This window comes from Salvelinus namaycush, chromosome 26, assembly GCF_016432855.1.
Source record: "Salvelinus namaycush isolate Seneca chromosome 26, SaNama_1.0, whole genome shotgun sequence".
NCBI classification, from domain to species: domain Eukaryota; kingdom Metazoa; phylum Chordata; class Actinopteri; order Salmoniformes; family Salmonidae; genus Salvelinus; species Salvelinus namaycush.
In genome coordinates this window covers 25739302-25763434 of record NC_052332.1, presented here as the reverse complement: position 1 = coordinate 25763434, position 24133 = coordinate 25739302, and the positions used below count along the sequence as shown (strand labels likewise).

Here is a 24133-nt window from a genome sequence, read left to right as displayed (position 1 = left end):
TTTTTTTGTTTGTAATTTTAGCAGACTTTCTTATCTAGAGAGCAATAAGAGTTAAGTGCCTTGCTCAAAGCCTGGAGTTTTTTTGTCCGCTACATTGCCAGTTGGTCTTCTTTGGTTATCAGCATTTACAATCAGATTCAGATCCCTTGTAACGTTTTATATTGTTTCCTTGGAATTACAACATGTTGCCATGACATAGAAAGCTTTTGCATGTAGACCTATATTAAAACATATATGAATAGCCTACCACAGAAAAATGTAATTCAATTGCAAATTCAATCAATACTATTACTATTTTTGTCTAGACAAGCAGCCCAATTCTGATATTTTTTACACTTGTTGGTCTTTTGACCAATCACATCAGATCTTTCACATCAGATATTTTTCAGAATTGGGCTGCCTGTGTAAATGCATGCTTAGAGTCTAACTGGTGCCCCCACACATTGACTCTGTACTGGTACCCCCTGTATATATTCTCGCTATTGTTATTTTACTGCTGGTCTTTAATTATTTGTTACTTTTATTTATTTTTTAGGTATTTTGCTTAAAACTACATTGTTGGTTAAAGGCTTGTAAGTAAGTAATTCGCTGTAAGGTCTACACCTGGTGTATTCGGCACATGTGATAAATAACAATTGATTTGATTTGAAATAGTACTGGTAGTTGAAAAAAGTAATTTATGCTTGATTTTTTCCCAGACATTTGATTTTCTACATAGATATAAATGGATAGAATCAGCACCATTTCTGTTATTCAGTTAAATGTGTCGAGCAAGCATATGATAGACAACAACCAATGCTGAAAGAATAATTAAATAACTATAAACTACTAAGGATTGGAGTAATTTTGATTATGTCACGAGTAAATTCTACAATATCACTGATACCTTTTGTTAGACCTTTATTGTCCATTGACATGGAAATTATGAACTATTGTATACTGAACAAAAATATAAATGCAACATGCAACAATTTCAAAAATTTTACTAAGTTACAATTAATACAAGGAAATCAGTCAATTGAAATAATTTCATTAGGCCCTAATCTATGGATTTCACTGGGGAGCCAGGCCCAGTTAATCAGAATGGGTTTTTCCCCACAAAAGGGCTTTATTACAGACAGCTGTCCGGGTGGCTGGTCTGACGATCCCACAGATGAAGAAGCCGGATTTGGATGTTCTGGGCTGGCGTGTTTACACGTGGTCTGTGGTTGTGAGGCCAGTTGGACTTAGTGCCAAATTCTCGAAAATGACATTGGAGGCAGTTTATGCTAGAGAAATGAACATTCAATTATCTGGCAACAGCTCTGGTGGACATTCCTGCAGCCAGCATGCCAATTGCACGCTCCCTCAAAACTTGAGACATGTGGCGTTGTGTGACAAAACTGTACATTTTAGAGTGGTGTTTTATTGTCCCCAGCACAAGGTGCACCTGTATAATGATCATGCTGTTTAATCAGCTTCTTGATATACCATACCTGTCAGGTGGATGGATTATCATGGCAAAGGAGAAATGCTCACTAATGGGAATGTAAACAAATTTGTGCACAACATTTGAGACAAATAAGCTTTTTGTGTATGGTGTATAGAACATTTCTGGGATCTTTCATTTCAGCTCATGAAACATGGGACCAACACTTTACACGTTGCGTTTATATTTCTGTTCAGTATATTTTACCCTTATATTAAAACACATACTTTACATCCCTAGGTGGCCAACACCTTTTCATTGTTGAGTCTGAATGATGTCATTATACCTAATGCAACAATTAGGATCACCTACAGCTTTGGTTGCGGTGGTTCAAAATTGGTGATATTGTAGCAGCTGTGATCGCAGGCAACTGGCGCCTGACTGATCTACAAATCACCTTGCCACATAAATAACTACTCATTATTTGTAGATCAGTCAGTCATCATTTACCCACGATGCTCTCGAACAGGACATGAACCCATACCCAGCATTCTGGACTAGTCCCTAATATATTTTCCCAGTCATGGTGGCACCAGAAATGGTTTAGAAAAGCTGTAAGTGGCATGGCTGGTACTAGTAGACAAAATATACCTAAATAACTCAACAGCCCCTCCCTGAGGCTTCTGTGTAACATGCATACTGTGGTTGAAATCATGATAAAGGATATTTTTTACTGAGATAATTTAAATTTTCAGTGACTGACTTTTGTATGTATATTTACTACAATGAATATGGAAAAAGAAAAAATATGAAATCCCTGCTGTATACACTTCCAAATCATTCAAACCGATAATTTCCCCAAGATGTATTATGATGAGATGTTACAATCTTCCCTAAAGCCAGTCACAAATCCTTTAATAGTGACAGCATCATCATGAAATTGTACATGGAAGGCCATTATTGGTCTTTTGGTTAGGATAGTGTATTGTCATTGTATATATACACATTTCCTATGTTATGTCAAACCTTCCTCATTCAGATGACCCTTTCGATCTGGTATTGATGTGAAATAAAACATTGCACTTACATAATGTATTTTGATCTGAGGTCATTTTTGAAACTTTTTTGGTTACTACATGATTCCATACGTGTTACTTCATAGTTTTGATGTCTTCACTACTAATCTACAATGTAAAAAATAGTGAAAATAAAGAAAAACCCATGAATGAGTAGGTGTGTCCAAACTTTTGACTGGTACTATATATTCAAATCTGACCTTTGTTCCCTTCTCTGCTTGCTCTGAACCAGGGAGGATCTTAATGTCAGGGCACAAGCTCTCACTTACATGAACTAAAACATTCATGACACTATGAAATTAAAACATATGAAGGACAAATAATTGGACATGAAGAAGGCAGGAGAATATCATAGCAACAGTACATCACTTTAAAAAGATAATATCCTATTACCCGGGAGCATGAAGGAGCTAATTCAGAACGCCCTAAACCAGTCTAGCAGTGTACTATCATACCTACCATTGCAGTCCTTTGATCTGTTGATGCAAGAGAAGAGTATCAATACGACAGCTCGTGGATTTGCAATTGGAACGTGTGTACGTACTGTGTACAATACCACTCATTCAAAATAAAACAATGTGTAAGTGACATGTATCGTCTCAAATGGGTTGATGTTTCCAGGCTGTTAAGCATTCCCAAAGTTTTTACATTCTTATCCTGTCCTTCTGTTTCTGTGTCCTTTGGTCCACTCGTGGTAGTCAGGCACGGCTTCTGGTTCTGTGCCTGACTGAGTGGTCTTGACATCATTCACTACTGGGCTGGTGGTGCAGGGTCCTCACTCTTCTCCATCGCCCACTCTGGGGTCACTGGGGTCACACGTTCTATCTTATTTGAGCTTTGCTTGGCCAGGCTGCCATAAATAGCCATAGCCTAAAGAGAAGGGAAAAATAGATACTGTTACTGTTCTGAAATAGGAAGAAGAGCGAGAGACAGGGGTGTGTTGAAAGGGAGGGACAGGGAAGATGGCCTGTGCAATCACACATAATTAAATAGCTTAAGAAACAGAGACAGACCTGTGTGACCATGCCACTGATGTCACCAGAGTTGGAGGGCAGCAGGATGGTGTTGGACTCTTTGGCCAGCTTGGAGAAAGCTGAGACGTACTGCTCAGCCACACTGAGGGAGGCTGCCGCGTTTCCATTCTGTCCAAAATACAATGACAGTTGGGTCAAGTGCCATTTAGACACAATACATCTACACACTTACATGAACACGATGAAGCCATCACAGCTACTTTACCTGCTCAGCTAGAGCCTCTGACAACAGCCGGATAGCCTTAGACTTGGCCTCTGCTTTGGCTAAGACAGCATTGGCCTCACCTAGGTGAAGATAAAGATAAGAGTCCCTCATCAGAAATGGTGACAGAGACTAGAGTCCTGTCCAGGGGGTGTACTTGTACATCAAGCTTCCTCACATTACAGAAACATTTGTCATTTATTTACCCAGTGACTTACAGTGAGTGCATTCAACTAAGTGTGATGAAGCAAACAGGAGCCATTCTCAGACAGGGCTTAGTTGTCCATCTTTACAACAGAACAATGGTCCAACTTCCACACCATCATCAGTAGTTAACAAAGGCCTTAAGTCCCATAGATACAGTGCATTCGGAAAGTATTCAGACGCCTTTACTTTTTCCACATTTGTTACATTACAGCCTTATTCTAAAATTGATTAAATACCCCATAATGACAAAGAAAAAAAGTTGTTTATAAATCTTTGCAAATGTATAAAAAAATAAATAATGAAATATCACATTTACATAAGTGTTCAGAACCTTAACTCAGTACTTTGTTGAAGAACCTTTGGCAGCAATTACAGACTCGACTCTTCTTGAGTATGACGCTACAAGCTTGGCACACCTGTATTTTGAGAGTTTCTCCCATTCTTCTCTGCAGATCTTCTCAAGCTCCGTCAGGTTGGAAGGGGAGCGTCGCTGCACAGCTTTTTTCAGGTCTCTCCAGAGATGTTTGATCGGGTTCAAGTCCGGGCCACTCAAGGACTTGTCCAGAAGCCACTCCTGTGTTCTCTTGGCTGTGTGCTTAGGGTCGTTGTTCTGTTGGAAGGTGAACCTTCGCCCCAGTCTGAGGTCCTGAGCACTCTGGAGCAGTTTTTCATCAAGGCTCTCTCTGTACTTTTCTCTGTTCAGCTTTACCTTGATCCTGACTAGACTCTCAGTCCCTGCCGCTGAAAAACATCCCCACAGCATGATGCTGCCACTACCATGCTTCAACGTAGGGATGGTGCCAGGTTTCCTCCAGATGTGACGCTTGGCATTCAGGCCAAAGATCATTCTTGGTTTCATCAGACCAGAGAATCTTGTTTCTCATGGGCAGAGTTCTTTAGGTGCCTTTTGACAAACTCCAAGCGGGCTGTCATGTGCCTTTTACTGAGGAGTGGCTTCCGTCTGGCCACTCTACCATAAAGGCCTGATTGGTGGAGTGCTGCTGAGATGGTTGTCCTTCTGGAAGGTACTCCCATCTCCACCTAGGAACTCTGGAGCTCTGTCAGAGCGACCATCGGGTTCTTGGTCACCTCCCTGACCAAGGCCCTTTTCCCCCCAATTGCTCAGTTTGGCCAGTACGCCAGGCTCTAGGAAGAGTCTTGGTGGTTTCAAACTTCTTCCATTTAAGAATGGAGGCCACTGTGTTCTTGGAGACCTTCTATGCTGCAGACATTTTTTGGTACCCTTCCCCAGATCTGTGCTTTGACACAATTCTGTTTCGGAGCTCTACAGACAATTCCTTCAACCTCATGGCTTGGTTTTTGTCAACTGTGAGACCTTATATCAACCGGTGTGTGCCTTTCCGTATCATGTCCAATCAATTGAATTTGCCACAGGTGGACTCCAATCAAGTTGTAGAAACATCTCAAGGATGATCAATGGAAACAGGATGACCCTGAGCTCAATATCGAGTCTCATAGCAAAGAATCTGAATACTTAAGTAAATAAGATTTCTGTTTTTATTTGTTATATGTTTTCAAAAATGTACCAACCTGTTTTCGCTTCATCATTATGGGAAATTGTGTTGATGGGTTCTGACTACTAAACCTGATCAACAAAAAACATCACAGAGAGAGAGGGGAATGTAGAATGCTTACATTCTGTCAGAATATGTTATTGTTGGACATCAGGGATCCTATGGGGAGGAGTAAGGAATTTGGGGCCGAGGTCAGGTCAGAGGAAGAACAGATATCCCTAAGGTTCTGGATAGCAACAGAGGTGTATTGGTGAATGTGAATATGTTTGTTATATGCAGCTGTTTGACACAATGGGTGAATAAACTTGGTTTGAGCTTTACTAAGCGTCCATCAGTTTTTTTACTCTGTTTATTTGGAACCTAACAGTGTATAGATTGACATTTTTTAATTTAATCTATTTTATAATAAGGCTGTAACGTATCAAAATGTGGAAAAAGGCAAGTGGTCTGAATACTTTCTGAATGCACTGTATGTGTATCAACCTACCAGCTGCATTGTTGATCTGTTCTGCTTTCTGTCCTTCCGAGGCCAGGATCTGAGCTTGCTTGCGACCCTCAGCAACATTGATGGCTGCTTCCTTGTGCCCTTCCGACTCCAGCACAGTGGCTCTCTTCTTACGCTCTGCCTCCACCTACACAATGAAAGGCAGTCAGAAAGAGTGTACAGATGTTCTATTTTAATTTGACCAGTTTCTCACAGCAGGAAAACAATCCTGTAGCAACAGGAAATGTGAATTATTATGTGGATTATAATTAATGGACATTTTTGTGGGGGTTGATATTTTTTCGTTAAGGTAAATCAAGTCTGAAATTTTAAAGTTTAAAATTAAGATGTCCTTCAGCGATTTTTTTAATACTTTTGCTGATGAAAAGCGATATCCCAAGCATAAATACAGTAAAGTACACACTAAAATAGGTTGAGCAAAATAGTGTTCTATATTGCTCCTCTATTGTTACTCAAGAAAGGGGGAGGCCGATGACATCATGAATCCCTAGCTGACCAACTCCTTGTATGCCGTACTTCTTGAAGTTTACAGTTGTGTAAAAAACAAAAGCCCCTCCCATTGTGCTGTGTCATGTTTTACCTGGACCACCTATTGAGATGTGATAAATGAGCTGAAAAGGAGACTCGAGTAGTACTTCAAAATACACTACAAGTTTGCATTTTCTGCAACAGAGTGATCAAATTAAGAGAGTACATCTGTACACATACAAAACTGATAGGCCAAGATAAGCTCATGTTCAACGATAGTTTCAGGTTGAAGATATGTCTCCCAGTTTGTTGGCAGCAGGGCCAGCCCCTCTCACCTGCATCTGCATGGACTCTTTGACACGAGGTGGAACATGTATATTCTTGATTTCATAACGAAGGCAACGGATTCCCCAATCATCTGATGCCTGGTTTATGGAGTGGACTATGTTGGTATTTAGGGTCTCTCTTTCCTGAAGAAGGAAATATATAAAACAATAAGGGAATGAGTTAAATAAATACAAATTCACTCTGAAACACAATTTTGAGTCTCACCCTGAATACTTTGTCCAGGATCAGTTTTCCTAACTCTGAGCGCATGGTGGTCTGAGCAAGTTGGGTGACAGCATACTCTGGGTCTTCAACTCCATAGCTGGCCTGGAAGGAAGTACATCTTGTTATCAACATCTAAAAACAAAGCAAAAACATTCAATGAACAATAACATCAAGACATCATGGTTTTCACAAACCTACCTTAAAAGGATCCAATATCCTAAGATAGAGGACTCCATCAATCTGTAGTGTCACATTATCTGTGGATGTAATCAGACATCAGTTAATCCAGAGCCAAGGACCAACTGACAACCTTGCAGTGAAAATGACAGTGACAAACACAGTGATGTCACTCACCTAAAGAGACCGCAGACTGCTCTGGGACATCAATAACAATCTCTTTAAGACTTTGAACATAACGAATTTTGTCCAGGATTGGGATAAGGAAATTCAAGCCCTACAGAATATACAAAAGAGGACAAGATGCATAAAAATGATCAATTTGGTGTGTAATATATATATATATATATATATATATTCAGGATTTATACTGTGATATACTGTGACATAGTGTGACAATATAATTAAGGGTGCATATCACTGGCTAATTGCAGATCAATGGATAAGTTACCGGCTCCAAGATGCGATGGAAGCGGCCCATCCTTTCCACAACCCAGGATTCTTGTTGTGGTACAAACAGAACCACAGTGTTCATGGGTAGACTGGATACCCATCGCTGCTGGGCTTGTGTCGCCCACAACACTGGCACTGTGGGCACTGTCCTCTGGGAATGCTGGAGGAAAACAATAACAAACACCATCAGAGTGACACATTGTTGCATCATGATCAGAAGGTTACTCTATGAGAGTTGGAACTTGAAAAGCTACATAATGATGGAGCTTGAAGCTATGACCCTAAACATGATAGAAATTAGATATCTAAATAGTTATTCATTCCTTGCTTGTTATTCACCGGTAGTTTCTACCATAGCCAGCTAGCTATCTACTGGTACTCTTTCTGGTTTCAATGCTAGCTAAACATGATGGATATGAGTTGAATACCCAGGGCACGTTCAGCAGGACGCAACGTTTTGGAACATTCAGATACAAATATGCTATGTAGAACAAACATGCCTCTCTGACATGTTGAATAAGGAATAACGTCAGCTCTATTAATTCATGAAACGGAGGGCTGAGCACGCCCCCATCCACATTGACTGGGCTGTAGTGCAGCAGGTCGAGAGCTTCAAGTTCATCGTTGCCCACATCACTAAGGAATTATCATGGTTCACACACACTAACACAGTCGTGAAGAGGCCACGACAATGCTTCTTCCCCCTCAGGAGGCTGAAAAGATTTGGCATGTGCCCTCAGATCCTCAAAAAAAATACTAGAGCCGCATAATTGAGAGCATTTTGACTGGCTGCATCACCGCTTGATATGGCAAATGCTTGACAGCCACCACAAGGCGCTACAGAGGGTAGTGCATTTGGCCCAGTATATCACAGAAAATGGTACCGATGCACCAAGTCTGGAACCAACAGGACCCTGAACAGCTTCTACCACTAAGCCATACGATTGCTAAATAGTTCGTTCGGGTAGCTATTGGTTAACTATCTGCTTTGATCCTTTTTCCACAAAAAGCCAATTTATGCTTAATACGAAAATGTGGTTGGAGGTTCCTTGTGGAAGGTGTGACGCAATTGCGAAGCTTCCAGAATCACGCAGAGGCCAAATTGAGCTCCTTACCCCATCGCGAAGTGCCTCCCAAATCTTGTAACAATGTGGCGGGCTCCATATAGCTCCGCAGTGACCTGATTGATTGACGGTAGGTGGAGGCGGGAGGTGCTATATAAACACAAACTCACATCCTTGACAACAGCTCTGTACTGCTCCGTGAAGCAGTATGAATGCCCAAACTTCTGCAGAGGCTGTGTCACCGTAAATGCTGCAGGCCAATACAGACGTCGGATTGACCACCTGTGTGTAAACTGAAGATGTTGTCACTGCTAAAATATTGTTGGCTGTAACTGTGTTAAAACCAGTTAAAACAGTGTACAGCAGTGACGGTCGGTGCCTTTTGAGGACAATTTCTTTAGTTTATGATGAGGGAGGGCGATTTTCTTTTTCATGAGCATGGAGTCATTTCTATTACAGCATGTTGGATGACTGTCTTTCATATTCCATTCACCCAGTTCAATGTAACATAGATAGGTTTAGGCTACTACATGACACTCACATTTTCCCTATACCCACGATGAGGTTGCTACAACCTAGCCTATGAATGGAAGTTTACAATGTAGGTGCACACAGGTGAGAGAAAGATTTGAGGTGACAGACAGTGACACATGGACAGACAATGACACATTCAATACCGCCTTGCACACTCTTGGCTGCATCTAGCTGATCTAACAGTTGTAAACAAGTTTCTATTGGACAAATGCAGGTATGTTTATCCCTGTTTCGTTCCGTTTGCTTCTGTTTAAGAAACGCTTTTCAACAGAATCAGCTGAATAAATACTCCCCTAATCACACAAAAACAGTTAACTTTCCTAGCCATATACAAACAGCTTGTTGCATTCCATCGTGCATCTACGCACTCTCCTCCTCTGAACCTTTTCCCTTCCCTTGTGGACTTCAATGCACAACACATCAGCTGTCTGTGACCAGGTGAAAAAACCTTTCCAAGCCAAACCTTCATATCATAACCGCTACACACAGGCTACATCCGTGTCACCATATAAGATAAAGTAACGTCATAGTCAACATAGCTACTAGAACTAAGGTGTTAATAAACCCACTACAATCATGCAGTACAGTCAGTAAGCAGTTTAGCAGTTTCCCCAGTGGGCCCAGGTGGCTATAAATTCGTATATCCAAAAGCTTACCTTGACTAGGAAGTGTTCCACTGTTGGATAGTCATAACCAGCTAGCTAACATAGCATTCCTCTATTTGAGCTGGGTGTTTGAGTAAGCTAAACTAGATAGCTGCATTAGCGTTTTTTAATTAAATATAGCTCTCTCTCCTCCTCCATTTTTGAAGAAAATAATTGGTTCAAAATGGTTGTCTATCTCTCTGAGTCAACTACTCAACACATTTTATGCACGGCAGTGCTAGCTAGGTGTAGCTTATCCTTTCAGTACTAGATTCATTCTCTGATCCTTTGATAGGGTGGATAACATGTCAGTTCATGCTGCAAGAGCTCTGATAGGTTGGAGGACATCCTCTGGAAGTTGTCATAATTACTGTGTAAGTCAATGGAAGGGGGTGAGAACCATGAGCCTCAGTTTTGTATTGAAGTCAATGTACGGAAGCTAGCAGTCCTCTGGCTACACCATGGCGCTACCCTATAGAGGGCTGTTTTTTATAATTTTTTTATTTAACCTTTATTTAACCATGTAAGCTAGTTGAGAACAAGTTCTCATTTACAACTATGTTGAGGCTACTGTAGACCTTCATTGCAAAACATTGTCTTTTAATCAATTATTTGGTGACATGTGAATACATTTTGTATAGTTGTATCTAAAAAGGATACATTTTTAAACGTTTAAATATTTGTATGAAATTCACTGATGTGGATGGTCCTCCGCTTTCTCCTCTGGTGCACAGTAAGTGTGTATTTTGAATTTCTGAAAGGATTTTGATATAATATGAAAGTAGATGGATTGATGTTTCTAGAACCGTACTACAATTGAGAATCGATTCACATTTAAATAGAGTATTTGGCTGTTTTGGATTCCAGAGCCAATTTGCCCTTTAATCAGAACATGTAGTGGCTCCTTTGGTCTAATATCGGGCTAGACGCTAGCTAACTGGCTTAGCAAGCTAGCAAACTAACTGCATTGAAATACCCTGCATTTTACCTTTAAAACGGAACCACCGGTCCGGCACAATGTTTGGAGCATTTTCTTCGTGTAATTGTTGGCTGATATGTATGTGGTTTAGTTTAAAATAAAAATTAATATCCTCTCATGTGTGACACTCGGCCGACCCAGGAAACGAAAGTTACAACATTGAAGTGGTGCACTGGTTAAACACGTCCCCTTTGTTGATATGGGAAACGGAACTCTGGCGATTATCTGTCCTGGTAATGCGTATCTTACTGCAAAAAATACATTATTCTAACTTTAAAACATATACATTGTGAATGTTTAATAAGTTCAACACTTTCTGATGTCTTTAAGCGTGGTTGTGTAGGCCTTGACAATAACCTGAGTCCAAATTTCCCGCACTTTCCATATGTTGTAGTCATTGATTTATATAAACATTGGTTGCAGTGCGCATGCCGGCATAGATCGGATATGGGGGTTACAGCGAGGCCTGATCGTGTGGCGACATGCGCTTCCGCGTGGCAATATAATCAATAGCTGGAGTCCCAATGAAAATAAGAGGGGAGTATTATCGGATTGTGTGTACCCGAGGAACCTGTCTCGTTGCTGGCTGGCCCTGGCAGAGAGAAGAAAAAACGGAACGCTAATACAAAGGTCAGAAGTTAGTATAGCCAGGTAGCTACAGTAGCTAGCACTTGCAACTGATGAGCAGTAGTTATGGTAGCACCGATGCAGCCAAGAGTTTTTACATTGTGCTGGGCTCTAAATTACATCAAAACAAAAGCTGATGACCGAGGTAAAATATGTTTATATTGGATATTCGGTTTTCTCACTTCAATATCTATTGAACCAAGCATGCCATGACTATGAAGATGTTATATTCTGAATCAGGGGTGGATAGAGGAAAATCTACTGCTTCTTTTGTTGTTGAAAATATTAATATATTTTACATCGTTCAATCTTCAATAGCTCTTAGACAAAGTGTGCCATGACTCTAAATTACATCAAAACAAAATTATGAAAATTATATATTCTGAATCGGGGGTGATGGACAAAAATGATTATAGTAAAATTGTAAAAATGTTATTTGTCACATGTGCCGAATACAACTTTACTGTGAAATGCTTACTTACAAGCCGATAACCAACAATGAAGTTCAAGAAAGAGTTAAGAAAATATTTACTACAAAACTAAGGTGAGAAAAATTAAATAAAATCAAAAAGTAACACAAGAAAATTACATAACAATAACGAGGCTATATACAGGGGCTACCGGTACCAAGTCAATGTGCGCGGGGTACAGGTTAGTTGAGTTGGTTTGTAAAGTGACTATGCATAGATAATAAACAGCTAGTAGCAGCAGTGTAAAAACAAAGGGGGGGTGCAAAAGGAACACCTATTTGACAATGCTTTTCATTGACAACAGTTCAGCGTTCAACACCATAGTGCCCACAAAGCTCTTCACTAAGCTAGGGACCCTGGGACTAAACACCTCCCTCTGCTACTGGATCCTGGACTTTCTGACGGGCTGCCCCCAGGTGGTATAGGTAGGCAACAACATATCTGCCACGCCGATCCTCAACACTGGGGCCCCTCAGGGGTGCGTGTTTAGTCCCCTCTTGTACTCCCTGTTCACCCACGACTGCGTGGCAAAGCACGACTCCAACACCATCATTAAGTGTGCTGACGACACAACAGTGGTAGGCCTGATCACTGACAACGATGAGACAGCCTATAGGGAGGAGGTCAGAGACCTGGCAGTGTGTACAAAGGAGCTGATTGTGGACTATATGAAAAAGAGTGCCCATTAACAGTGACGGGGCTGTAGTGGAGTGGGTCGAGAGTTTCAAGTTCCTTGGTGTCCACATCACCAATGAACTATCATGGTGCAAACACACCAAGACAGTCGTGAAGAGGGCACGACAAAACCTTTTCCCCTCAGGAGACTGAAAAGATTTGGCATGGGTTATAGAATAACTATCTTCAAAGTAATGACTCGGAAGTCGGGTTTGAAATGAAAGCTTATTTTAGTAATACTACTTGTTCACGTTACATTTAACAACTTTAGATTCTACAAAACAATAAAAGAAAGTTGCAAGCGAAAGTCAGGATAATCACTTGTCACTTGTACATAACTGCCGTGTTCTCTCTTTCTACCTGTCGCAAGGCATTCTGGAACTTGAAGTCAATAGCGTAATACAATACTAGCCAATATTACAAAAATATGTATGTAGTTCTCTCAATCTCCATCACACGAATTCTAATACAATTACATATTTAAATATCTGTAAAGAAAATATATTTAGATACAGCTCAATGAATTAACATTAAACATTAACTCTGTAACCCATTAAAGTTAAAACATGGGTCCCCAGATCTTCAAAAAGTTCTAAAGCTGCACCATCGAGAGCATCCTGACTGGTTGCATCAACGCCTGGTATGGCAACTGCTCGGCATCTGACCGTAACGTGCTACAGAGGTTAGTGCGTACGGCCCAATACATCACTGGGGCCAAGCTTCCTGCCATTCAGGACCTATATACTAGGCGGTGTCAGTGGAAGGTTGAAAAAATTGTCAAAGACCACAGTCACCCAAGTCATAGACTGTTCTCTCTGCTACCGGACGGCAAGCGGTACTGGAGCGCCAAGTCTAGGTCCAAGAGGCTCCTTAACAGCTTCTACCCCCCCAGGCCATAAGGCTGCCGAACAATTAGTCAAATGGCCACCCGGACTATTTACGTTGCCACCCCTCCTTAATTTTGTACACTGCTGCTACTCGCAGTTTATTATCTATGCATAGTCACTTTACCCCTACCTACATGTACAATTACCTTGACTTACCTGTACCCCCGCACATTGACTCAGTACCGGTACCCCCCTTGTATATAGCCTCGTTATTTTATTGTGTTTCATTTTATTTCATTTTTTTATTTAGTAAATATTTTCTTAACTATATTTCTTGAACTGCATTGTTGGTTAAGGGCTTGTAAGTAAGCATTTCACAGTAAGGTCTACACCTGTTGTATTAGACACGTGACAAATAAAATGAGATTGATCTGATGCACTCTGGACATGGTAGTACTCAACCCGCTAACGACCATCAGGTCCTAATGGCCTGGTACTCAGGGCTCTATTGTCCCTCTAACCACTCTGGCATCAATGGAAATGCATGGAAATCACAACAAACACTTATCATCAAAACAGTATGTGCTTTTAAAATTCACCTCACTGTGATTGATCAATTTGAAGAAAGAAGTTCAACTAAAGGTTGAAACTGAGTGGAAAACATGGTCGTTGTGGATGTTGTTTCGAAGCCTAGAACAACGAAATGGACAGCTCTTTCTAAAGTGATGATGAATTCAAAACACCCATATGCTTATTAGAGCTTATGCATAAGCATAGGCCTAATATAAAACTCACCAAAAAAAGAAACGTCCCTTTTTCAGGACCCTGTCTTTCAATGATCATTTGTAAAAATCAAAATAACTTCACAGATCTTCATTGTAAACACTGTTTCCCATTCTTGTTCAATGAACCATAAACAATTAATGAACATGCACCTGTGGAACGGTCGTTAAGACACTTAACAGCTTACAGACGGTAGGCAATTAAGGTCACAGTTATGAAACTTAGGACACTAAAGAGGCCTTTCTACTGACTCCTAAACACCTAAAGATAGATGCTCCGGGTCCCTGCTCATCTGCGTGAACGTACCTTAGGTATGCTGCAAGGAGGCATGAGGACTGCAGATGTGGCCAGGGCAATAAATTGCAATGTCCGTACTGTGAGACGCCTAAGACAGTGCTACAGGGAGACAGGACGGACAGCTGATCGTCCTCGCAGTGGCAGACCACGTGTAACAACACCTGCGCAGGATCGGTACATCCGAACATCACACCTGCGGAACAGGTACAGGATGGCAACAACAACTGCCCGAGTTACACCAGGAATGTACAATCCCTCCATCAGTGCTCAGACTGTCCGCAATAGGCTGAGAGAGGCTGGACTGAGGGCTTGTAGGCCTGTTTTAACGCAGGTCCTCACCAGATATCACCGGCAACAACGTCGCCTATGGGCACAAACCCACCGTCGCTGGACCAGACGGACTGGCAAAAAGTGCTATTCACTGATGAGTCGCGGTTTTCTCACCAGGGGTGATGGTCGGATTCGTGTTAATCATCGAAGGAATGAGCGTTACACCGAGGCCTGTACTCTGGACTGGGATCGATTTGGAGGTGGAGGGTCCGTCATGGTCTTGGGCGGTGTCACAGCTTGTTGTCATTGCAGGCAATCTCAACGCTGTGCGTTACAGGGAAGACATCCTCCTCCCTCATGTGGTACCCTTCCTGCAGGCTCATCCTGACATGACCCTCCAGCATGACAATGCCACCAGCCATACTTCTCGTTCTGTGCGTGATTTCCTGCAAGACAGAAATGTCAGTGTTCTGCCATGGCCAGCGAAGAGCCTGGATCTCAATCCCATTGAGTACGTCTGGGACCTGTTGGATCGGAGAGTGAGGGCTAGGGCCATTGCCCCCCAGAAATTTCCAGGAACTTGCAGGTGCCTTGGTGGAAGAGTGGGGTAACATCTCACAGCAAGAACTGGCAAATCTGGTGCAGTCCATGAGGAGGAGATGCACTGCAGTACTTAATGCAGCTGGTGGCCACACCAGATACTGACTTACTTTTGATTTTGACCCCCCTTTGTTCAGGGAGACATTATTCCATTTGTTAGTCACATGTCTGTGGAACTTGTTCAGTTTATGTCTCAGTTGTTGAATCTTGCTTTGTTCATACAAATATTTACACATGTTAAGTTTGCTGAAAATAAACGCAGTTGACAGTGAGAGGACGTTTCTTTTTTTGCTGAGTTTATAAGCCCAAGCCCTAAATAAAAAAATACCTGAATTTAACACATTCAAATTTAGCCTACATTTATAGTGCATTGGTAATTGATTTTGAATAGTTGAGTAATAGGGAATTTTAAATGATAGGCTCACACATTACCTTTAGCTACAGAATATCTCCCACTGAGTTTCCATCTCCTTCATTCCTTTTTCCACTGTGCAGAGAGAGGGTCTGTCAGCAGTTTAATTAAATATGTTTCTTTGTGAAAACATATTACTATCGATGTTCTTGAACAGATTTCACTTCGCTTCCCAAATTAAGAACAGGGTAGTTGCAGGAACAGTGTTGGAGAGCCCATGGCATACAGAGATTGGGCGTAATATCACCTGTCGGTGAGTAGCCTTACACAAACATACTTTTCCCAACCTACACTGTGAATGTTTAAATGATGTATTCAATATAGACAAGAAAAATACAATAATTTGTGTGTTATTAGTTTAAGCACCCTATGTTTGTCTATTGTTGTGACTTAGATGAAGATCATATCAAATTTGATGATCAATTTATGCAGAAATCCAGGTAATTCCAAACGGTTCACATACTTTTTCTTGCCACTGTATATGCTAGATTGAGTTATTTAACAATTTTAGTTGTGAAAGACACACATTTTAGAAATTAAAATATATATGGTCTGCGTGATGCGACTATAGGCTAATGATGATTTTAGAAAGTCATAAAAAAAAGAAAAGCGCTTGCTCTCTACCTTGCTTCAGGCTTAACACACTGTTCTCTCAAGTGATCATATTTTCACCCATCATCAGACTTTTCTCAATTTAATCCTGTCTTTACTAATATCTAAAATTAGCAAAGGTGTAAAGTACTTAAGCCAAAATACTTTAAAGTACTAGTTAAGTTGTTTTTGGGGTATCTGTACTTTAGTATTTATATTTTGGACAACTTTTACTTCACTACATTCCTAAAGAAAATGTACTTTTTACTCCATACATTCTCCCTGACACCCAAAAGTACTCATTACATTTTGACAGGAAAATGGTCCAATTCACACACTTATCAAGAGAACATCCCTGGTCATCCCTACTGCCTCTGATCTGGCGGACTCACTAAACACATGCTTCGTTTGTAAATTATGTGTTGGAGTGTGCCCCTGGATTTCTGTCAAGAAAAAATAAATACCAATTGTTCAGTCTGGTTTGCTTATTAAGGACTTTGAAATGGTTTATACTTTTACTTTTGATACTTAAGTATATTTAAAACCAAATACTTTTAGACTTTTACTCAAGTAGTATATTTAAAAGGTATATTTAAGGTATATTTACTTTTACTCAAGTATGACAATTTAGTACTTTTTCCACCACTTAATTTTTTGGGGATCTAGAATGATCCATTATCAAATGGGCAAGTAAAGGGGCAAGACAAAAAAGACATGTCATCCGTATACACTGGAATAGCGAATGGATGTCACTTTCCCGCCATTACGTTGTTCACCCATGTGAACCCGAAGGCTAATTGGAGTCGGCTAACCTGGAGTCGAATCAATGAGACGAGATTAGAGATGTTGGTTAGAGCTGCCTTGCCCTATAAAAACACTCACAAAATATGAGTTTGCTATTCACAAGAAGCATTGCCTGATGTGAACCATGCCTCGAACAAAAGAGATCTCAGAAGACCTAAGATTAAGAATGGTTGACTTGCATAAAGCTAGACAGGGTTACAAAAGTATCTCTAAAAGCCTTGATGTTCATCATTCCACGGTAAGACAAATGGTCTATAAATGGACAAAGTTCAGCACTGTTGCTAGTCTCCTTAGGAGTGGCCGTCCTGCAAAGATGACTGCAAGAGCACAGCGCAGAATGCTCAATGAGGTTAAGAAGAATCCTAGAGTGTCAGCTAAAGACTTACAGAAATCTTTGGAACATGCTAACATCTCTGTTGACAAGTCTATGATACGTAAAACACTAAACAGGAATGGTGTTCATGGGAGGACACCATGGAAGGAGCCACTGCTGTCCAAAAAAACTCATTGCTGCTCGTCTGAAGTTTGCAAAAGTGCACCTGGATGTTCCAAAGCGCTACTGGCAAAATATTCTGTGGACAGAGGAAATTAAAGTTGTGTTGTTTGGAAGGAACACAACACTATGTGTGGAGAAAAAAAAGGCACAGCACACCAACATCAAAACCTCGTCCCAACTGTAAAGTATGGTGGAGGGAGCATCATAGTTTGGGGCTGCCTCATGAATTCCCAAGTTTATCAAGACATTTTGCTGGAGAATGTTAGGCTATCTGTCCGCCAATTGAAGCTCAACAGAAGTTGGTTGACGCAACAGGACAACGACCCACAACACAGAAGTAAATCAACAACAGAATGGCTTCAACAGAAGAAAATACGCCTTCTGGAGTGGTCCAGTCAGAGTCCTGACCTCAACCTGATTTGAGATGCTGTGGCATGACCTCGAGAGCAGTTCACACCAGACATCCCAAGAAATATTGCTGAACTGAAACAGTTTCGTAAAGAGGAATGGTCCAAAATTCCTCCTGACCGTTGTGCAGGTCTGATCCGCAACTACAGAAAACGTTTGGTTGAGGTTATTGCTGCCAAAGGAGGGTCAAGCAGTTATTCAATCCAAGGGTTCACATACTTTTCCCACCCTGCACTGTGAATGTTTACATGGTGTGTTCAAAAAAGACATGAAAACGAATAATTGTTTGTGTGTTATTAGTTTAACTTCTACTTGGTCACAATCCCGGATCCGGGAGCACCCTCATCAGTAAAAAAGCTGACTAGCATAGCCTAGCATAGCGCCACAAGTAAATACTAGCATCTAAATATCATGAAATCACAAGTCCAAGACACCAGATGAAAGATACACATCTTGTGAATCCAGCCATCATTTCCGATTTTTAAAATGTTTTACAGCGAAAACACAATATGTATTTCTATTAGCAAACCACGATAGCAAAAGACTCAACCGCATATTTTCACCATTTTTTTACCGCATAGGTAGCTATCACAAATTCGACCAAATAAAGATATAAATAGTCACTAACCAAGAAACAACTTCATCAGATGACAGTCTGATAACATATTTATTGTATAGCATATGTTTTGTTCGAAAAATGTGCATATTTCAGGTATAAATCATAGTTTTACATTGCAGCCACCATCACAAATCTCACCAAAGCAGCTAGAATAACTACAGAGACCAACGTGAAATACCTAAATACTCATCATAAAACATTTATGAAAAATACATGGTGTACAGCAAATGAAAGACAAACATCTTGTGAATCCAGCCAATATTTCAGATTTTTTAAGTGTTTTACAACGAAAACACAATATAGCATTATATTAGCTTACTACAATAGCCTACCACACAACCACATTCATTCAAGGCAACGTTAGCGATAGCGAATAAACCAGCAAAAGATATACATTTTTTCACTAACCTTCTCAAACTTCATCAGATGACAGTCCTATAACATCATATTACACAATACATATATGGTTTGTTCAAAAATGTGCATATTTAGCGGCACAAATCGTGGTTTTACAATGTGAATACGTAGTGAAAATGCAGAAATATTGTCCGGAGAAATCTTGGAGAGGCACCTAATCTAATCAAATAACTAATCATAAACTTTACTAAAAAATACATGTTGGACAGCAAATTAAAGATACACTAGTTCTTAATGCAACCGCTGTGTTAGATTTTTTTAAATAACTTTAGTACGACATACAGCTTACGTTATAGCGAGACAGCACCCAAAATCAGGGTGGAATATACGTCTAAACATTTTCGACAGAAATACGAAATAACATCATAAGTGGTTCCTACTATTTGATGAGCTTCCATCAGAATCTTGTACAAGTTGTCCTTTGTCCAGAATAATCGTTGTTCGGTTGTAGAATGTCGTCTTCATCTGTCGAATTAGCTAACAAAGCTGGCCATGCGGCACAGAAGTGTCCAACTCACCATAACGCATAACAAAGAAAATACCGAAAATCGCAATAAACTGATATGTCGGTTTAAAATAACTAGTTTATGATGTTTTTAACACATATATCAAATAAAATCAGAGCCGGATATATCTAACGTCTATAACGAAAGCTTTTCAGAACGCAATCCTGAGGTCCCTCTCGCGCCAAGCTGAACGGTGAAAAGACTAGACCCACCGTTCCAAGAGGTCTTGTTCGGCCTCACATAGAGCTATACACCCCATTCCACCTCTCACTGCCTACTGACATCTAGTGGAAGGCGTATGCAGTGCATGTAGACCCATAGATTCCATGCAAATTAATAGGATGACCCTGGAACAGAGCCCCCGATTTCAGATTTCTCACTTCCTGACAGGAAGTTTGCTGCAAAATGAGTTCTGTTTTACTCACAGATATAATTCAAACGGTTTTAGAAACTAGAGAGTGTTTTCTATCCAATAGTAATAATAATATGCATATTGTACGAGCAAGAATTGAGTACGAGGCAGTTTAATTTGGGAACGATTTTTTACAAAGTGAAAACAGCGCCCCCCCTATTGAGAAAAGGGCAGACTGTCTATTGTTGTGACTTAAAATATGATCTGATCTTCATCTATGACCAATTTATGCAGAAATCCAGGTAATTCCAAAGGGTTCACATACTTTTTCTTGCCACCTGTACCTGTTTCAAATGATCACTTTTACACAGCCACTTCATATGCACACTTGCTCCGGAATGGGAAAAATATCCTTTGTATTTTATTCAGCGAAGTTCAATTATAATATAAAATAATGGCATGGGACTTAAGCATGTCTTGTCTAATAAATGAACAACTCTACAGCCTTATGGCAGGGTGCATAGCCAGATAGCCATAGCCAGATTTGGCCAACTCATACTCATATTCTGTTCTTCTGAAATACATTTTCTTAAAATAAATAATGCATTTATTGTGATGGTGTATATTAAATAGATGTATTATACTTTTCCAAATGTAAATGTTCCAAAGGCACACATCAGCGGCTTATATGCATGGAGGCCTGGAGATGCTAAATGTGTTTGTTAATTAGTCTACCTGTCAATTACCTTGAGATCAGCAGTCTTTTGCATGACAATAACCAGCTGACAAAATGTAATGTCTGGCATTGATTATTCCATGTTGAATGACCTTTGTCTTGTCTCTATCTCCCTGTAGAGTGATTCTGAGGTGGTGCCCAAGACAGATCTGGTGCCTACCCTTGCCCTGCTCCTGGGCATACCCATCCCCTACAGCAGGTTGGGCAGGTCCTGCTGTCTTGGTTCCCTGCAGACAGCCAGACAGGGGGTGCACCAGCAGGTCTCAGCCAGGCGGAGGCGCTGTGGATCAATGCCAAACAGGTAATCACAGAGCTGTAATCATGTCAGATACATTAATGTGCTGTATATTGAATATTACAGTTTACTGCACGTCTCTGCACATATTTGAACCATGAATAGCCAAAGACATCCAGAGTGTCTGTCTCTCAGCTGCATGCAGACTTCTCCCGCTGCCTCCTCTGAGTACCTCACCACTGTCAATAATGGCTCTCCCACCCCAGAGCTAGTGACCTCCCTGCAGCTGTACCTGACCTCTGTTCGAGACACCTGCCGAGCCACATGGGCATGCTTCAACCCAGCCAAGATCGCGGCCGGCATAGCTTTCCTGGCATGTACCTGCGTGGTATGATGTCCTCTGTGCTGGTGAGGGAGAGTGGTCTGCTGAGTGTCCCTTTGGTGGCAGCCACTGGGGGGTGTATAGCTGCAGGTCAGCTGTTTACACAGGGCTATGCTGAGGGGTCCTGGTGCCTGGCGGCTGTAGCCATCTCCTCTGAGCTACTGGTGCTCTGGAGAGCCTGACTGGGCCAGCAAGACTGCAGCGGTTGAGGGTGGAGAAGTGGCCCCAAGGAGTGACTGACTGACCCTGCCTCCTGCTCTGTGCCTCCCTGCTCTCTGACAGCTATGTAATAGCAGAGGGCTGTGTGGTCACCTTTCTGCTTTTCTCCCTGAGCCTCTATGTCCCCTTCCATCTCACCTGGGACGGCCTCTTACTACCCCCTGTCCATGACCCCCTGAAACCTGCCGGGTTGCTGCCATCCCCGGTCCTGTCCCCCTCAGTTGTGAGGAGGGAGAGCAGCACTTCCCTGGCCTGCCTGGGGTGTTTTTAGGCTCTCTCTCCCACTCCTTTCATGGCTGTCATGAGGAGCAGGGCTCCTGCCATCCCTTCCTGTTCCTCTCCCGCCTGTCACGGGTGCAGGACAGCTGTCTGAAGAACCTGATCTACATCCTGTCTCTGGCCTCTCTGGGCTCCTGGATCTACAGTAACTGCTGTGGCGCTACAGCAACCTGAACAGTCCTGGTGGTATGGTGTTCACGGCCCACTGGATCCTGCCCCTGCTGTCTGTCTGTTTTGGGCTTCAGTGGTTATGGCTGAAATCCCGGAGGACAGCTTTATGAACCTGGCTGAGCTGATCAGCCTGGTCCAGCGGGCCCTCCTCAGAGCTGCCTTCTCTCTGCTGGGCTTAGGGCTTGCTCTGCTCTGGCTGGACCCCCCCTCACCGTATTCATCAAGACCAGGGTACCAGCCCCTGTCCAAGGCCCTGGATCGATCCCCCCCCCCCCCCCCCCCCCCCCCCACCCCGCTACAGGGCCAGCACGGGCATCAGCCCCCAGGCAGAGCTGCACCACCTCATCTCCCCTGCTCTACCAGCGCATGCACTGCTCTCTGGGGGAACCAGCCAGGGTTCCTTAGGGGGGGGGGGACTGGCCAAATATATTTTATATTTGAGATTCTTCAAATAGCCACCCTTTGCCTTGATGACAGCTTTGCACACTCCTGGCATTCTCAAAGGAGTTCCCACATATGCTGAGCACTTGTTGGTGGCTTTTCCTTCACTCTATGGTCCGACTCATCCCAAACCATCTCAACTGGGTTGAGGTCGGGGGATTGTGGAGGCCACGTCATCTGATGCAGCACTCCATCACTCTCCTTCTTAGTCAAATAGCCCCTAACAAAGCCAGGAGGTGTGTTGGGTCATTGTCCTGTTGAAACACAAATGGGCGCCCTGAAGCCTTCTTCACAACAATTGAACCTCTCTCCTTGAAGTTGTTGATGATCCGATAAATGATTGATTTAGGTGCAGTCTTACTGGCAGCAATATCCTTGCCTGTGAAGCCCTTTTTGTGCAAAGCAATGATGATGGCACGTGTTTCCTTGCAGGTAACCATGATTGACAGAGGAAGAACAATGATTCCAAGCACCACCCTCCTTTTGAAGCTTCCAGTCTGTTATTCGAACTCAATCAGCATGACAGAGTGATCTCCAGCCTTGTCCTCGTCAACACTCACACCTGTGTTAACGAGAGAATCACTGACATGATGTCAGCTGGTCCTTTTGTGGCAGGGCTGAAATGCAGTGGAAATGTTATTTTGGGATTCAGTTAATTTGCATGGCAAAGAGGGATATTACAATTCATCTGATCACTTCAGAATATTCTGGAGTATATGCAAATTGTCATCATACAAACTGAGGCAGCAGACTTTGTGAAAATTCATATTTGTGTCATTCTAAAAACTTTTGGCCATGACTGTGTGTGTGTGTGTGTGTGTGTATATATGAGTGATATTGGCACGCCTTGTTATTAGTATTGATGCGTGAAAATAGGTTCAGTTGGCACAGATTTTGTTTGTCAAAAATTATTTTTTATATAACCTTTTGTTTAATATAACCAATGAAGTAAATTGATCTTATTGTGAAAATGAAATCAAATATTTTGTACATTTTGAAGTGTTAGTTGGTTTTCTGTCTCTTCTACAGAGGTAGGTAATTCCCAGAATACCAAAGTAAGACTTCCTGTCAGTCAGGCTGATGCATGTAACATGTCAAGGTACTATACTATCCCTGCAATCACACAACTCCTGAACAGAATAGCTCTGCTCGAATGCTTGAAATGTGTCGCTAACTAACACATGAAACACTGTCCAGTTATTTTTTTTAAACAAATTGAAGCTGAAAAGGCACAATTACACTTAAAACATTAAACAATTATAATAATTAGACAGTCTCCTGTGTCAATTCTATGGAAGGGGCCACCTGCACTCCCAGCCAAAGAGAAGAGTCCATGTGCAGCCCATTTTCACAGCTTGGTTGAGGCTGTGAGGCAGGTATTTATATGTTTTGTTGATTCAAGGTTAGATCAGCAGTTTCCATGGCTCTGAGAAAGTGGGAAACCTCCGCTGTCTGCCTGGGGGATTCTGGGAATTGTAGCCATTGACCACTAGTCAGGGCGACACCCCCCTCCGGTCAAACAGCCTTATCTCTGATTGTTGCAGAGTGAACTCGGGCTTTCCACAACTCCCTGACTCTTCATTATCACCCAGTAGAAGATTAACCTCATAATCATGTACAAATATACAGTGCTACTACCACAGCCTTTCCTTGAACACAAAGCTAATAACTAGAAATC

General features: G+C 41.7%; 1 protein-coding gene and 1 long non-coding RNA gene across 2 annotated transcripts; one reads left to right on the top strand and one right to left on the bottom strand.

Annotated features, from left to right (window-relative positions):
- Positions 1 to 2119: 2119 nt before the first annotated feature.
- On the bottom strand, positions 2120 to 11085 carry LOC120021417 (stomatin-like protein 2, mitochondrial). Its single transcript, XM_038965180.1, has 10 exons — positions 10848 to 11085; positions 7616 to 7777; positions 7342 to 7441; positions 7186 to 7244; positions 6988 to 7089; positions 6771 to 6905; positions 5950 to 6094; positions 3724 to 3803; positions 3498 to 3626; positions 2120 to 3354 (listed from the first exon to the last, which is right to left on the bottom strand). Exons 1-10 carry the CDS (start codon positions 10887 to 10889, stop codon positions 3235 to 3237), a joined length of 1074 nt encoding a protein of 357 aa, XP_038821108.1. The 5' UTR covers positions 10890 to 11085; the 3' UTR covers positions 2120 to 3234.
- On the top strand, positions 11060 to 22941 carry LOC120021418. Its single transcript, XR_005472508.1, has 3 exons — positions 11060 to 11468; positions 20848 to 21029; positions 22888 to 22941. It is a non-coding gene; the product is annotated as an uncharacterized LOC120021418 (long non-coding RNA).
- Positions 22942 to 24133: the final 1192 nt, after the last annotated feature.

Bases quoted from the DNA above. Each gene is read 5' to 3' on its own strand.
- LOC120021417 (XM_038965180.1), bottom strand. From the start codon at position 10,889: ATGCTCCAAACATTGTGCCGGACCGGTGGTTCCGTTTTAAAG. The intron at 7,778-10,847 runs GTAAAATGCAGG...GTTTTCCTCCAG, and splicing joins CCGGTGGTTCCGTTTTAAAG to CATTCCCAGAGGACAGTGCC. The intron at 3,804-5,949 runs GTAGGTTGATAC...ATCTTCACCTAG, and splicing joins ACAGATCAACAATGCAGCTG to GTGAGGCCAATGCTGTCTTA.